The sequence below is a fragment of the Thermobia domestica genome, chromosome 17, assembly GCF_964235325.1.
Source record: "Thermobia domestica chromosome 17, izTheDome1.hap1.1, whole genome shotgun sequence".
Classification (NCBI taxonomy): Eukaryota; Metazoa; Arthropoda; class Insecta; order Zygentoma; family Lepismatidae; genus Thermobia; species Thermobia domestica.
Genome location: NC_137470.1, coordinates 121,765,467 through 121,783,017, shown reverse-complemented (window position 1 = coordinate 121,783,017; position 17,551 = coordinate 121,765,467). Strand labels below are relative to the sequence as shown.

Sequence of the window (17,551 nt, the reverse complement as noted above, 5' to 3'; positions counted from 1 at the left end):
AGAGCAATATAATTATTACCATCACTTATTATGTGACTACTATAAAGAACTTGCTCAAGGAGTAGACGTACTCCCTCGTATTAAGGAAATTAAGGCACTCCTACTCACTTTACATCGTAAAAAAAATCAAGGTTTTTTCACGAGAGGCAAAACAACGATGCTTCAGCATGAAGTTCCCTCTTTACATACAGTTATCTGTGAAAGGCGCAGAGGTAAACAAAACCTTATTTCCAAGGTCTCCTTTCCTAACGGTGTAGTTCACGAGCATGATCAGGTAATCCCAGCTTTGTATGATGCATACCAGAACCTATATTCCCCCGCTCCAACCCAATCTTCTGACCCTTGCTTCGAGCGTCCGACCGGTACTTTCACCCCGGAGGCTCGTAACATATTCAATGCGCCCTTTACAGAAAGAGAAGTCAAGCACGCTATTTTTGCGGGGAAGTTAAATAAATCTCCGGGACCCGATGGTCTTACACTAGAATTTTACCGCCAATTTCACAGCATTCTTACGCCTTTTCTCACAGAAATGTTTAACGAAATCCGACTCACTCCCACGTACATCTCTTCTTTTACCGCTGGCATTATGGTACTTGTACCTAAGCATGCAGGTGCGCATGACTTTGATAATTTTAGACCGATTACCCTCCTTAATGTTGACCAGAAAATTTTATCTCGTTGCCTTGCCTCTCGTTTAGAACCGTTTTTAAATCAAGTCTTACACAATGATCAGTATGGCTTAAAACATACAAAACCTATGTTTTTAGCATTAAGTAATATACGAGAAGGTATTCATTGGTGTCAGAAAACAAGTTCTCCTCAGGTCGCTTTATTGGCTCTTGATTTTCATAAGGCATTTGACAGATTGTCACATGATTACATGTTTAAGGTACTTGAAAACTATGGTTTCGGAGACAGTTTTCTTAATTTGATTAAATTTCTTTATACTCAACGATATGTAAGATTAAAGGTTAATGGTGCACTTACATATCCTATCAATGTACGTCGAGGTATTGCACAAGGTTGCCCCCTGTCTTCCATTCTGTATAGCTTGGTTCTTGTTCCCTTTCTTTTAACACTGGAACAAGAAATTCAAGGTATACAGATTGGTGCAACATCTTTAAAATTACAAGCATTTATAGACGATATACATTGTTTCATTAACAGTCCCCAGGAACTGTCACGTGTTGAAATTCTCATATCGAACTATGAGTGCGTTTCAGGTGCTATTCTCAATAAACAAAAGTCACGCCTGATGTGTATAAATACGGCTGACCAACACGTGTATATGTCTACGATCCCCTTTACTGATCGCATCAAAATCTTAGGCGTAACTTGGCAACGTCGCATAGCCAATACTATAGACTACAATTTTCATACCACAACATGTACTTTGGTTGCACTCATACACCAAAGTAAAGTCCGGCAGGTAAGTCTTGCAGGCAGAGTGTACCTTTTAAATGTTTTTATTTTTAGTCGTCTTTGGTTTCTGACTCAATTATTTTCCTTGCCGAAGAAATACCTAAGTATCATACGAAAACACTCAGGGCAACTGCTGTGGCATAATCACTGCCTAAGGGTAAGTCACGAGACTGCGTGTTTATCAAAACGTGATGGTGGCCTTGGCCTTAAAGACATTAAACTTCAGAGCTACTCGCTGCTGATACACCGCGTCTTGCAAACATTATGCTCCTATTCAGAGTCCTTTTCAAGCAAGGCGTTATGTGTACCACTACGTCATATTGAGTTACAAGCTCCCCTGCATATACAACCTTGGATTTCCCTTGTGCCATACCTCAAGGACGTATTTCTTGATATTAGTTACTCGCTTATCGCACGGAGTCACCTTGAAGATCTTTCTGTTAGACAATTATATAATCGTTATCATGCCACCATAATATCGGTTCCCCGTATTGTAGAACATTACCCAATGACAAACTGGGAGAAAATCTGGGCAAACATTCATACTCCGGTATTGTCTCCTGCCATGCAATCTCTTTGGTACAGTGTTGTTCATAATATATATCCTACTAACGGGAGACTTTATGAATTGGGTATCTGTAATGTTTCTTTCTGTGGTACTTGTTATGTTCTCGATACTCTCCAACACCGGCTCGAAAATTGTTCACGAAACACAGCTATATGGTTTCATTATCAAAAAATCATTGCCCGTATCTGCAGAACAACACCTTCTAATATTCACTGTACGCCATTCATGCTGCTTCCGGATTATCAATTTTATCCCAGCACTAAACATAACGCAATTTTATGGATCACGTCCCAAACTATCGATATTCTTTTATGTAATGATTTTAATAGTAATGTGACTTTGTATGTCAACCAACTGTTGTTCCGTATGCAAACTCTAACACTTTCAATTCGTACACAAAAGTTTGCTAATTTTCTAGCAGCAATTTATTGATGTGTCTACTGTACTTCTTCTTTTTTTTTGGTATAATTGGCTGCTCACAGTACAATTTTGTTTGTTAATCTTTTCTGATGTAATTGGCTAATAAGAGTACAATAAAGTATTTAAAAAAAAAAAAAAGTGGTAGAGCGTTCACCTCCGGTGTTTGGGGTCCCTGGTTCGATCCCAGCTCGCGCCGTGTGGATTTTGTGGTGGACAAACACCATGCTCGTGGGTTTTCTCGGGGTTTTCCCGTTTCTTCCCACTTTCTTCATTTCATTTATTTTTCATAATCACCGTCTCCTTTAGCCTAACCGGAATAAACGTAGGACGTAAAACTCAAGGATTTCATTTCATAACGAATTTTTGTTCAAATAACAAGTTTCATTTCTCTAACATTCCAGGATTCCGAGATATAAAAAGTCTTTTCTCCCCGCCCCTTTTCTTCCCCTCCAAGACATACATCAAAAAACGCTTAAGTACATACCTAATTATTTCAAATGTAAAGTCCAAATACCAAATTCTATGCTCCTAAACTTCAGAGGTTCCTAGATATCGACATGTTATTATAATAACTACAATCCCCACCTTCTTTCCTTTCCATCTCTTTTCTTTTCCTTTTTACTAAAACGTCAACAAACACTGAAACACATGTCAAATTATTTTCAATGAGAAATGCAAATACCAAATTTCAAGTCTCTAACCTTAAAGGATATAACATATTAATACAATAATTGTAATCCCCACTTAATTTTCTTCTCGCCCTTTTTCTTCCCTTCTGGGCCACACACACACACACACACACACACACACACACACACATATATATATATATATATATATATATATATATATATATATATATATATATATATATATATATATATATATATATATAAACGTTGAAATAGGTATCTAATTATTTTAAGTGAGAAGTCCAAATACCAAATTCCATGTTTCTAACCCTTTAAGTTTCCGAGATATAGGCATATTATTATACTAATTGCAATAATTGCAATTACCACCCGCTCTTTTACTTTCTATATCTTCCCTGCCCCTTCTAATTTAAATATCAAAAAGCACTTAAACAAGTATCAAATTATTTTCAATGAGAAACCCAAATACCAAATTTGAACTATCTAACGTCAAGAATCATCAATATTTTCCACCCCATTTCCCCCCTTCCTCGTCGAATTTCCCAAAGTCCTTCCTTAGTGGTATCCTACGTCATAAAGCCTATAAACTGTCCAAATTTCAAGTTTGTAGCTTAAGCGATTTGGCCTGTACGGTGATCTGTCACTCACTCACTCAGGACTTTGCCCTTTTTATATACAGAGATTTAAGATTTTCTGGGAAAGCCATGGATTTTGTCCTAAGGCCGCCAGTGTCTTAGAAATGTAATAGCTTTGTTATAAACTTTAAGCAATCAACTGACTGATCTGCGTCTGTATGTATTATGTAAAATACCGCTTATGATATTTATTGTGCTCGTAATAAAAAAAATAGAAATGATGACGAAAATTCAAAGACATCCATGATTTTAGAGTAATGCTGCAGGAGTTCAGATCATTGAATTAATCATAAGAGCCGACTGTATAAGATAGACTACATTAAATTCCAATGTGGCACAAAGAAAATATGCAGCATTACTATGCAGTTTTTCAACGTTATAACTCATTCTGAAAATAATATCATAGGTCTCACAAACAATCGAATTTTAATCCTAACTCGATTAATATATAACAAAAGGCAGATCTATACAACTACTGACTTGAGATGAAAGTGGCATACTTGTAGTACGTTTAAAGATATACTAAAGACTAAATGATGGGGTGTGCTCAACAATGGTCTAACCCCGAAAAATGCGAAAATGAGATTTTGATGTAATCTTTTGTCTTTTAAATGGAATTGTCTTCCCACTCAGTTAGATAAAATTCATCTAGTAAATTTTATACATATGGATATTTTAGTTCTGGGTCTCAATCTAAGGCCCAAAATATTCAAAACAGGAGTCCGAATCTGAACTTCGAAATTTCGGGGGTGGATCCAGGAACCGGATATCCGGATCCGGATACAAGATCCGAAATTCCGGATCCGAATCCAAGATCCGAAATTTTGGATCCGGATTCAGGAACCGGATATACGGATCCAAGATCCGAAATTCCGGATCCGGATCCAAGATCCGAAATTTCGGATCCGGATCTTATAGGATCCGGATATCCGAGATCCGGATCCGTCTGGCCATCCCTAGTCAGTATCCACTGTCTTCATTTATCAATTTTATGACTAGTAGATTATTCAGCAAATTTATCCCAAAAGGGTTTTTTTATTTCTTTTTTTAAATAAAGGTATTGCTTTGGTGTCCTTTATATCTTTAGGCAGACTATATAAGTTTGTGTAATGTTATGCTTAACGCTATTCATACCATACTTTGTTGTATTAACAATATCAATATTAATATCATTCTTTTTTCTAGTATTATAATTATGTACCTCTTTCCTCTTTATTAAAAGTAGATTACTATGTATATTATTTGAAAGTACATTATGGACATACATACAAAATTGGATTTTAATTCATTTCCATACAGATGATGAACCACTATTTGAGTCTGAACCAACTCCTAATACGGATGAAAAATTTATTATTGAGGGATTTCTTAACATTCTTGATGTTTTATTGCGAATCAGATCTTCCGAGCTACACCTTCCAGAGCACCTGGAGTACAGAAGTAATATAGAAGAAGTGTTATGCTCATCGGTACCAGTTCTCTTCAAGTATCTTCAGGTAAGTAGTGTAGACTATGGATAATTTATTGAAAAATATATCTAATTTTTGTTTATTTTAATTTTCATAAAATCAATCTGATTCTATTCAATAGCTTATGAAACGAAGTAGCAATAGAAGATCGCGAGAGGTTTTTTTTTTTTTTTTTTTTTTTTTTGCTACATCATTACATAAGTATCTGGTTCCGGTAGCATTTGTCTCTATGAGACGTTGAGACACTGTCTCCACTTTTAAATTAAGAAAAAAGTTTTCGTATTTTCTTATTAATAAATATAAATAGATATTTCATGTTAAATTGCAGGAAAAATGTTAACAGAATAATTATGTTCAGTTTGTCAAAAGTGGAAATAATTCAGAAATTGGAGAAAAAAGTTACAACGCGTCTAGAATAAATTAAACCCTTACCGCATGCCGTACCATATGTGGCACATACCCTTTTTCCACTTTAGCTTTTTTGTGATTTATCAAAGGCATCAAACGACTGTTTTGTCTGTTGTGTGAGATATTGACGTGTATCAATAAGAGATTTTGGTGTCATCTGGAATGTTCTTTGTGATTTGTAAGTGTGTCACATATGGTACTTACTTATTTCTCGTCGAAATTAAGTGAAAAATCTAAAATTCAACTTTTAATTCATTTTTCAAGTTCCATATGAGGATTTCCAATACTGATTATTTGTTCTCGCTAAAAGAAAAAAAATCATGCAGAAAGGGGTTAATGTAAAGCTCGCTTGGAATTTATGCATATTCATATATTTGGGAAGCTCTCACTAGCTGAAATAAGCTAATTGAGAGACATTTGAAGAAATGACTTAAATGTGGTAATATACTTAGCATAACAACGCTATTTAAATCCAGTGTAGGTTTCACTCTTTCCTATGAAATTTATTTATATTTTAATGGACAATATTAACAGAGGGAAACAAAATAACTCTTTCCAATCTGCTGATAGATCGACTGATTTCATACAAAGTATCTGAAATGCCAAAAAGCGTAACCCTAATAGGATGCTGACTTTTACGCGCTATTTCAATACATTAAACAACTCAGCAAATAAGATCCATTCAAACTTTTGAATCGAGGAGAGAGATTTTATCCGGAGTCAGTTAGTCAGTCAGGCAAAGACAGAGGAAAGACAGAAAGCTTGAGACACTAAAACCTCAAAATTCCAACTTTAGGTAGAAATGCACATAGGGCCTAGTCTCATCAATTTTAACCAGTATTAGTGTTCCTTCTTTAGATTTCAATTTTCTAAAATTTACCTCTGTCCAAGTGTTTAATTCTGCTTCATGACATTGCATTATTTATTTATTCAGAACATCAAATATGTAGTACAGTACATTTTATTAAAAAATACTGAAGGAAAATACGTTTTAACATGTTAAGCATAACTTTCCAAATATGGATAATGAAAGCGACCACTCTTTTGTAAACGGCTCGATCTCTAATGCAAAATGCAGTATTCTTACTTCCTTTCTGTTGAATTAGTTTATACTTTATACCCATCATATGCACCGTAACTGCCTATTGATATGGGCTTCTTTTATCTCTATCAGTTCCTGAATCGCCCCAGAAACAGACGATGACTTGCGTGTTTATTTCAATACGCTGATGAGACAGACTTTCTTGTCGTCGGTCACACTGTTCACCAATTTAACATAGCATTAGAAGAGGCGTTAGATACATTTGTCCTCTGATGTGATAAATGGTGGCTTGAGATCAATATCAGTAAAACTCAATCTACAGGATTTCTGCTACCTACGAAACTTTTCAAAGTTCATCACAATCCGACTTTATTGAATATTCCTGTTAGCAACACCCGTCTCCAGGTTACGAACACAGTCAAATACTTGGGGCTCACATTAGCCAGATATCTTACATGGAAGTTCACATCTCCAGGATATCACAGCAAAAGCTTACCGTCAGCTTAACCTCTCAAACGACTAACTAGCACAACTTCGGATCTTCATTCAGAACTTCCTTCAAATACTTATAAAGCCTTTCTCTGGCCAGTGGTCACTTATGGTCTCCCGGCGTGGACTGCAGTCTCCTTCGTCTATTACCACGAGCTTAAAGTTCTTGTACGATAAGCGTTTAGAATTGCATATAGCATCAAACTTCTCACTCTAACTCAAATCCTATAGAATCGAATGACTTTTCCCCACTTCTTGTTCAGTCTAGAAAACCTTCTCCTCAAATACTTCCAAAAACGCCTCAATTTTCATCACCCGTTCCTCCTCAATGCTATCAACGCTTACACTATGATCTTACAACCCCATCACACATTCTTCTATTCCACTCCTCTTCACATTATATCATTACTTTTACCACCCGACTACCCCGATCTTCCTGTCCTCTCTCTTTCTCATCTATAGCTCCCATCTCACCTCATCCCCTCGTATTCTGCAGAGTAAATCCTCTGTTACTAACACGTTTGTTAATTTAGAACAATTTTCATCTTTCAAAACTTTCTCATACCACTATAAATGATCATGGATTTCCCAGTTGCCCATCAATGGCTGGAGCAGCCCTCAAGAGGAGAGATTAGCTTCCATCTGTCTTGTAACTCTCAGCCTAGTCTTGTGTTGTCAAGTGTATCTTATCTCATAGTCATCTCACACATTCTTTTGGCCCCATGAAGAAAATGTTGTTCAATCTTACAATGTAATATATTCATCATTTATTGTGCAATGCAGACCTTACTCAATTTTAATGACTAGTATCGCAAATCTTGCAGTATCCAACTCCCGGATACCATTGTTTTATAAAGTACAGTTCTGATAAAATTATGAAACATCCTCTAGACCATACCATCGAACGGGTAGCTAACCTCGGCTAGAGAAATACGCAATTATTTAGAAAGTTTATTTCGGTCGTCGAAGAAAAATGAGCTCAGAAGTCAGAGGTTTACGAACTCGGAAAGGCAAGTATGATACAGATGAAATTCGATTTCTTGAGGGCTCTAACGTTCGTTGTGTAGGTGATGAAAGTTACAATGAAGACAATAGTGGAAGTAAAATTGAAGCTAATGAAACAGATGAAAGTGAAGAACAATGTTCTAATGGTGAAACAGTGTCTGGACCTTCAGCGCGTACAGAAGTATTACGACCAAAAGTAAGCCCATCTTTGAATAAAAGATTTTCGGTTAGTGAGAAACGTATTTTGTATCGTAAGACTGATAGCCCTTCCGGTGAACTAGATATGTCTCAGAAATATTTCCTTATAGTGTGTTTATATTCACAGCTTAGTGCGTGGACATGTGGTTATCTAAATGTCGACGTCATAAAAAAAAGTCAAAACACTGATCCAGCAGAAGTTATATTTGTTTTAGGAGTAGCTCTTGTGGCATCATATAACAAGGACCCAAATTTCTCAGATTATTGGTCAAATCATGCGTCTTTGAAGAATACGGTCATCAAAATGCTATTCCGTCCAATACATGCCAGATTATGTTATCAAAAACTATACTTCAGCCAACATCATGACACAAATTATGCATCGAAAACTTATTATATAAGTGAAGTTTTTTTCCCTCAGTCATTTCAGTAAACAAGAGAGAAAAATTCACACCAAAGTATTGACAAGTCGATGGCTAAATTCAGAGGTAGGATTGGCATTTAAAAAATACTTGCCATGAAGAAAAACGAACGTGGAATAAAACTATGGGAAAGGTGTGACACTGAAATTAGTTATATATATGATGTAGAAGTTTTAGCAGGTAGATACAATGAAGAGAATACCTCAGCGAAGACGCTTGACGAAAGAGTTGTACGGCGTGTAATTAAGACAATTAAAAGTATAGACGTCACAATGCAATCTGAAATATTTTTACAACAGTCAGCCTCATGGATAGTCTACTAATTGCAACTGTCGCCACATGCAACGGTGTAAGGAGAAATATGCCTCAGTTAACACAAAACTGCAGAAAGTGAATACAACATTCTTGTAAATAGTTCTGGGACAGTAGCATCACGATGGGTGGATACTAAGGACGTTTGCTATGATTGTCACAAATCGGAAATATAACTGTTGTTCGATGCACACTGAAAGATGAAACCAAACAAGATCTCCTTTGTCAACAAGCCATTATCACGTATAATAAAATTATGGGAGATGTAGATATATCCGACCAGAAATTAGGATACTATGCTTTTAATAAAAAGACAACTAAATGGTAGAAACATCTGTTCTTCAAACTCCTGATGGCGTTAGTGAATGCTTGGATTAAATTTCAAGACTTACAGTATACCATAAAAATGCCGTTGGTTAATTTTCTTATTTCAGTGGCAGAGCAAATGATTGCATTGGGAAAGAAAGATGCGATTGTAAAAGGAAGAGAACTGCTGGACGTTCAAGTGTTGCCTATAAATCAATGGTGAATACTGTAAACTATCTACCAACTGAAGTTGCAACAAGAAGATGTGGACAATGTGTTGAGAGACAGAAGGAAACTAGAACAAAAACCTTATCTACCATGTGTGAAATGGCAATGTGCAAACATTGCTTCTCAAGGTACCACAAGTACGAGGATCATGACTGTCACATGAACCACTCGGATTTGCAAGGATGAACTTGTCATTTGAAATAGGCTACAGAAATGTCAATATTCGTAATCATAAATACTATTCGAGTGCTTTTCTGACAGTACATATCATAAATAAAAATACAGGATGATTACTTATTTCATTACCACTGGGACATATAGTACCCATATAAAAATACCAATGGGATACGTTGGGAAATGAACTTACAGGAACTATTTTTATATAGTGTTACAATTGACTACGACTTTAAAGCAACGATACAATAATTTATTTCGATCCCCCACAAAAATGGTAGTGAAAGGGTTGATACATCGTGTTACTTATTGACTACTTGTTCGTGTATTAAAAGGACATAACACAGAAAAGAATGACATAGCTACATTTTTGCTGCTATCGCCTTTATTGGATGTTTTCATTAGGATCTATATATCTATGTATATTTATTCTTAGGTTCTTGCTGTTACAAACACTTCTTGTGTAGATTTTTTCTACCTTTGAATGGATAAGGAGTGTGTAGGTTAATGGGGAATTGCAGATTTATGGGTGTGAGTAAGGATTCTTAGGCGTCAAGAGTTGAGTGAGTCCTGTCTCTAAAATATGAAATGAGTGCTATCTCGTTTCGGAAAGATATCTCCGGAATATATTGGAAGAGATCTGCTATTTCGCATCTTGTCAGGAAAATTGTATCCTTGTATTATCTCGTGTGGAATCCTACAAGCAAGAAACTGGCAGAAGCTGTAATACCTTGGCGTAAAAATTTAAATAAATATTTTTGTTTAGTAAATTTGTGTAGTCACAGTTTCCTTATTAATTGTTGCAATTTATACAAACTGGCACAAATTTGAATACCCCCTTTGTTTCGAATACTACAATGAATGTTGTTGTTGCGGTGATATGATCACGTACATCATACGAGTACCTCACTTTTCCAGGACATTTGTATCGAGAGCATCATAACCGAAGCATAGTCGAATTCTACGCCATGTCCTGACAGATGTTCTGCGCAGATATTCCGGTTTGCTCTCGAATTCTCTCCATAGTATAGCGGGCTTTTATCAAACTCTTCATAAAACAAATGGGTTTTACTTAGCCCAAAAAGTGATGCTGTGTGAACGCATGATCTGGTAAACAATACATTTGCCTGTAAACAGGACACTACTACTGTGAAGAGACAGTAAGAACCGCGCCATAAAACCGATTTATGGACATCCATATTAGCATGATTGAGTTCATTAACGTAACAAGTATGTTAAGGCTTGCACTTTAAATGAAGTTCCATGTGTTTCATCGTCGTTGATGAGAAATAAAGTTCTGATGATTGTTTGAACGTGGATATCATAGGAGAGTTTGACAAATATCTCTCAACACAGTAACCTGTATCTCTTCTGCTTGACCAGAGCTACGCTCCATTGTGGCTAAACTGTAGAGAGCGCATTTACAGTTGATCCTATTGGTTAATGATCCCTTCAGAAAATAAATACGTAAATAAATAACGCCAATAAATTTATTTCGTTAATTTTATTTTGTATTTTCCCACACAGGGTGATAAAAGGTTAAGGTCAGTGCTGCAGCTTACAAACTATCTTCCTACCGACAAGGTTATGACTCTGGTGTTACCCTGTAAGTCAGAGTTGTTACGTATGCATCCAAATGCAGAGGTATGCGAATATGACATGATAGTATCTTGTTTATGTATGTGGCAGCAAGCTCAAATCGTCTTCATGATCATCGAAGAGTGGTTGGATGCTGCGTTTGAAGACCCTCAGTCAGTTCTGGTTTCAAAAGTAAGTAATAAAATTTATTCGTGAAGGAATTTGGAAAGGTTTGTAGGTTCTGATATGCATTACATGAAAAAAATATATACTACGAGACATATTGAAATTACTTAACTATATGTAATTTTTAACACGTTACGGATTGATTTTTTGTCTCAGAAAAGAAAATTTTTGTCATTTTGGAGTCATCGAGGAATGAAATTAAACAGAACTACTCAAATTTCTGACATAAATCATTTATTATGGACGTAACGTTGTGTAAAATTTGGATAGACTAGGAGAATAATAACACTAAAATAGTGGCACCTACAACTTGAAATATAGAACGCAACGTACTATGACCATATGGTCACGCTAGTACATAACAGGTAAAGTAACCTCTAATATGACAGGCAAAATCTTACTAGACACTTTGGTAATAATATACAGATGATTGTCCACGGAATAGGTAGACAACCAATCACATTGACAATTCATGCTCCCATGAGGGCATGCATGTGTATGGTTTGAGGTAAGCCTGTAGCCAGAATGAAATTCAATCATTGGGAAGTCACATCTTTAAGCAGGGAATTAAATTGCTAGCGATGACGAACATATTTACAATAGTAACTCATAAATTTCATTTGTTTAACATAGAAGTTTGCATTAAAGTACTTGCAAAAGCGACTCATAAGATCGAATATAAAGTATTAATAAGACTTCTAAACAAATTAATGTTTCTCCTTATTATCAATGTTTTCTGGACACATTTTTCATATTCTCGTTACATATATACTACTTACGAAATTCCGTTACTTACGTTACTTCTAAAAATTTCCGGCCTTATAGTAAAATATCGTTTCGCTGGTAATAAAACGGTAATGGCTTACAGTGTCATGTTTGGAAGCAATCATTGAATCAGTCGTTAAGCGTGAAGCTGACATATTGCATGACAATGCTCCAGTCCATACGGCTGCTGTTGCAAAGACTGTAATAATAATTCTGGACTGTAGGGTGAGTATTGAATCTCCTTGAAGCCACAATCTTTCACTGGAGTATTGGCAACAACAGCTGTGGATGCAGCAGTGTCATAAAGTAGGCGAGCTCAACGCACAACGACTGATTCATGACTGCCTTCAGTGAACTTATGCAGCTAGACAGTTGATGAAACTCATACATCTTTCTTCCATAGATGGCATTCAAGTTACAGTCCAGCCTAAGCATTCTAGCCTTGGCAGCTATAGGTGCGTGGACTGGAGCATTGTCATGCAATATGTGAGCTCAACACACAACGGCTGATTCAAATGGCTGCCTCCAATGAAATGACTCAGTTGGATAGTTGAAAGTGATACATTATTTCTTCCATAGATGACACTTCATGCCGTTAATGACTTATTACTAGTGGTATGATATTTCAGTATTAACCCACAGCGTGCAAGGCGCACCTTGCTGGTTATTTAATATTCTTATATGAATGTATAGATTTATATTGTAATTAATAATATGCAAAGTAGAACTACTATATAACACCAGGCCTGGTTTTAGTTGTGTTTATAAATTAATAATAATAATTATATATATATATATAGTTAGTTAGTTAGTTAGTTAGTTAACTTGTATATTGAATTTGTAAATGACTTATATATTATGATTTATATATTATGTATGCTTAATAACTTTTCTTTAGGGTGGAAATACTTCTCGCCGGGGTTGCAGAAGCGAACTTTTTTTTTTCTTTCTTTGAAAAGGAAACTCCGTGGACTACTATAAATACGAGACGGAATTGAGTAACAGGGCTTCACTTTCTGGAGACAGCCACTGAATGATGTGTGTTTTGTAGGCTGGAGATTTCGAATGAGGACCTGGTTAGTAGGGTGGGCCGAAAAAATTTTTTTCAGATATTCAGGATTGAGTAGTTATCAAAAGTTGCGCATTGGTACGAAATGAAGCCATGCCAAATATGTTGATTTTAAAACAATATTTAACCGGGGCCCCGTGGCCCTAAAGTTCCCAATTTTTTGTTCAAATAAAATGGTTTTAGGTAATAATAACATTTTACCAGACAATACTATTAATACATAAAACATGAGATACATGTTTTAAATATACGCAAATAACTATTAAGAGCTTAACTAACTTTCATAACTACCATATTAACACACGAAAAACCTTTGTGTTGAGCCCACCTCAGAACTCTCAAACTTAACTCACTTTTTCGCATCTGGATGCAAAATACATAACACTGACTTTCCGAAAGCGGCGCTTACATTGCTGAATTCAAATAAACTAGAAACAATATGGCTGCGAGCCTCTCTTCCTGTATTGTCTTGACTTCGAATTAAGCATATGATTTTGAATTACAACTCAAAATGCAAAACGATCATTAACCCCATTAAGAAATGAGATATACCCCATTAAGAGCCAAATTAAAGAAATTTAAGAACGGTGCTCAGAAGTTATGTGATATTTTCTCTTGCAAATGCTGCGATAGATTAACCTGTAAGTGTGGTAAATCAAATTATATACCGCTTTCGGAGTGGGAGCTCATATTAGATCAGAGAAATCAGAGACAAATGACGAGTTGCAATGTAGATGAAGCAGAAACCCATAGACTCAAAAGAAAGCATGACACACAGATCGATTATGATGCTACGGTACCAATTACAAGAGGGTTACAATCGTTAGCCTCAATCCCGTACTTGGAACATACATTAAGCGCTTCCACCCCGAATTCAGACGATGAAGAGTTCGCATGGTGCTATCGTTTAGAGAATAAAATCTAAAGTAAACCTAAATAAACAATAGTGAGCCCTAAACAAATGAGTACCGCAAAAGATTTAACAGGTATATCGAATAGGTCGGCTGCTAAAATTGTATCCGTTGTTTTAGAAGATATGAATTTACTGAACAAAACTAACTAAGACAAGGTAGTAGATAAAAACAAAATCCGTACGAAACTAGCAAAAAAGAAAAAGAAAAAGAAAAAAGAAACCGTCTACAGTGTAAAGCTACTAATTTTAAGGGTCTCTATTTTGATGGCCGAAAATACCAAACTATAGTTCTAATTGACAATTGCAAAGCACTGAAGAATATGCGGATTATATCGATTTGACCGATTGGTCAGAAGTAATAGTAACGAAACCTCCAATTTCGGCTAACGTATCAATAGAAGAACGAACCGAAATGGTTGTGGAAAAGAGGAGGTTTCAGTTTGTCACGTTCCCCTTTCACACACAGGCTTTGGAGAAGTGTCTAAGGGTAGTAACAGAATCTTCTTCAGAAGTATGCGGTAGTGTGGCACGAGACGGTTATATTCGGGCAAAACTGGAAGCACGAAAGTATCTACCAAGCTTCGGACATAAATCTCAATATTTTGTTCCAAGATTCCGCTCAGGAGCTTTAAGTAAGAGGAGGGTGGGTGGGAGGAACTCGCTGTGTAGCCATCTCCACGTGGTGAGTTCTGGGCTGGTTTGGTGTTTGTTGGTCAATTTTTCAACCTTACCTTATGTATTTGTGTCCGTACTATTATATCTACTAAACACCAATCAGGCGAAGAGCTGCATATCAGATCAGAACATTTAAAATCCTGGGGTCAAGTTAAAGTATTAGGAATCTTAACCAATTTTCTATACATACTTAAAATAATGGTATACATATTAAAAAAATAATAATAACACTTTTCGGGCCCGCAGGGCCTGGTGAAATATTTTTATCTGCCTCTGTTTTGGGGAAGAAACATAGCATTATACAACTTTTGCACGGTAATCAAACTTAATTTTCCGAAAACAAATATTTCAATAATATTTTCACTACTCACAACTATATTTTTTCAGCATTAACGTTTTTTGGGCTCCCTGGTAGCGGTTAAATATCTTTTTATCCGGCTCTGTTTTGGTAAGGAAACATGACATTATAAATTTTGCACGGTACTCAAACTTAACTTTCTAAGAAAAAATATTTCAATAATATTTTCACTATTCACAACTATTTTTTTTTTCAAAATTAACGTTCTTTGGGGCCCCCGGGGCCCGGTTAAATATCTTTTAATCCGGCTGCTTTGGTGAGGAAACATAATATAACATTAAACAACTTTTGCACGGTACTGAAATTTAACTTTCTAAAAATATATTTTAATAATATTTTCATTGCTGGCTACTTTTGTTTTCAAAATTACCGTTCTTTCGGGCCCCCGGGGCCCGGTTAAATATCTTTTTATTCGGCTCTATTTTAGTAAAGAAACATAATATTATACAACTTTTCCATGGTACTCAAACTTAACTTTCTAAAAAAATATTTCAATATTTTCACTACTCGCAACTATTTTTTTTTCAAAATTAACGTCCTTTGGGGCCTCCGGGGCCCGGTTAAATATTTTTAATCCGGCTCTGTTTTGGTGAGGAAACATAATATAACATTAAACAACTTTTGCACGGTACTGAAACTTAACTTTCTAAAAATATATTTTAATAATATTTTCATTGCTGGCTACTTTTTTTTTCAAAATTAGCATTCTTTCGGGCCCCCGGGGCCCGGTTAAATATCTTTTTATCCGGCTCTATTTTGGTGAAGATACATAAAGTAATATTATACAACTTTTGAATGGTACTCAAACTTAACATTCTAAAAAATATATTTTAATAATGTTTTCATTGCTGGCTACTTTTTTTTTCAAAATTAACGTTCTTTGGGGCCCCCGGGGCCCGGTTAAATATCTTTTAATCCGGCTCTGTTTTGGTGAGGAAACATAATATAACATTATACAACTTTTGCACGGTACTCAATCTTAATTTTCTAAAAAAAAAAAAAATTTCGGCCTTTTTCGGCCCACCCTACTGGTTAGGCTTTAATACTTTTGAATCTAGCCCTGAGAGATGTGGCTGTATAGGAGGTTCCTAGTAAGAACCAAAGCAGTTATTCTGTTTGTTAGGAGTGTCACTGAGTAATGTGGTTTTAGGTTGCTGATTCTGAGCGAGAACTAAGGTTACGACTTTTTTAAATTCGTGGGCTATGTATTTCCTTATGAATCCGTTAGTTATCTTGAGTTTCACATTTAAATTTGTTCGAAGTGTAGGACGGAAATTTTGAGAGGTGTTTTAGATGGATTTTAATTAAGGAGTAATTAATATTTAATTTCTAGATTCCCAAGAGAGATAGAGGAGATTAGGGAAGGAATAGCGGAGATTGGGCATAAGTGATGTTCCATAGAGCACACAGCGAGTGCTTTTTTTAGAATAATTAAGAGTAAGAATTCTATAGTCGGAATTCTACGTTATTGAGGCCTAGTCTTGAAACATAGACAAAGCTGATAATGAAAATTCCTTACTTAAGAATTCTACCTGGGATTAAATGCATGGATCCAAATTGTACTTTTCCTAACCTACACCTAATCTGAATAAATTAGCTAGTTTCCTTAAGTGGGACGGAATCTAGGTCCGATGAGTTTCATGATAGGACTTTAGGTGACGCATTCTGTAAGTGACTAGCAGTGCTGATAGAAACAAATTAAGGAGTGTACTAACAGCCTGAAAGTGAACGCGGGTTAGTAACTCCACAGACCCACCCCAATTAGTGTCTTATTAAGTAAAATTAAGAATTCTAGTCAGGGACAAGTTATCTTAAAAAAAATTCATAAACCAAAACTCTCCTTATTTAGTAAATAAACTGATAAATCAAAAAGGTGTTCTATGATTTTTATGTCTAGAAATCCTTCCCGTGAGATTAAGATAAATTAGATATAAAATTTCCCTAGACATTTTAGTACAATTTATTGAAGGCGAGTCTAATTGCGCAAACTTGCTTCTTGATGAGATAAAGGAAAAGAGAAGAAGTCCACAAGAGTAATGATAACAAAGGCAAATCTATTTTATAAATTCATAGTGAGTACTATTGGGATAGTACAGTGGAAGGTTAAGGAGGGAGAAGAAGAGGAACTAAGATAATTCATGTGAATAGTTAATTCCTTGGTACTTGGTATAGTTTCAATTACATCTCTTTCCTCATTTCATTATGGATTTAAAGGTGATTTTCTACAATTGGTAGTTTTTTTTATGGTTATCGTGT

The 17,551-nt window shown here is 35.7% G+C and overlaps 1 protein-coding gene across 1 annotated transcript in view; it reads left to right on the top strand.

Moving 5' to 3' along the window:
* The first annotated feature begins 586 nt into the window (after positions 1–586).
* The window catches only part of LOC145674146 (uncharacterized), a 39,800-nt gene continuing 22,835 nt past the window's right edge, over positions 587–17,551 (top strand). Inside the window, exons 1-3 of the mRNA XM_081743975.1 lie at positions 587–611; positions 4,998–5,194; positions 11,279–11,521. Coding sequence (XP_081600101.1) covers positions 587–611; positions 4,998–5,194; positions 11,279–11,521 — 465 coding nt within the window. The remainder of the gene's footprint in view (positions 612–4,997; positions 5,195–11,278; positions 11,522–17,551) is intronic.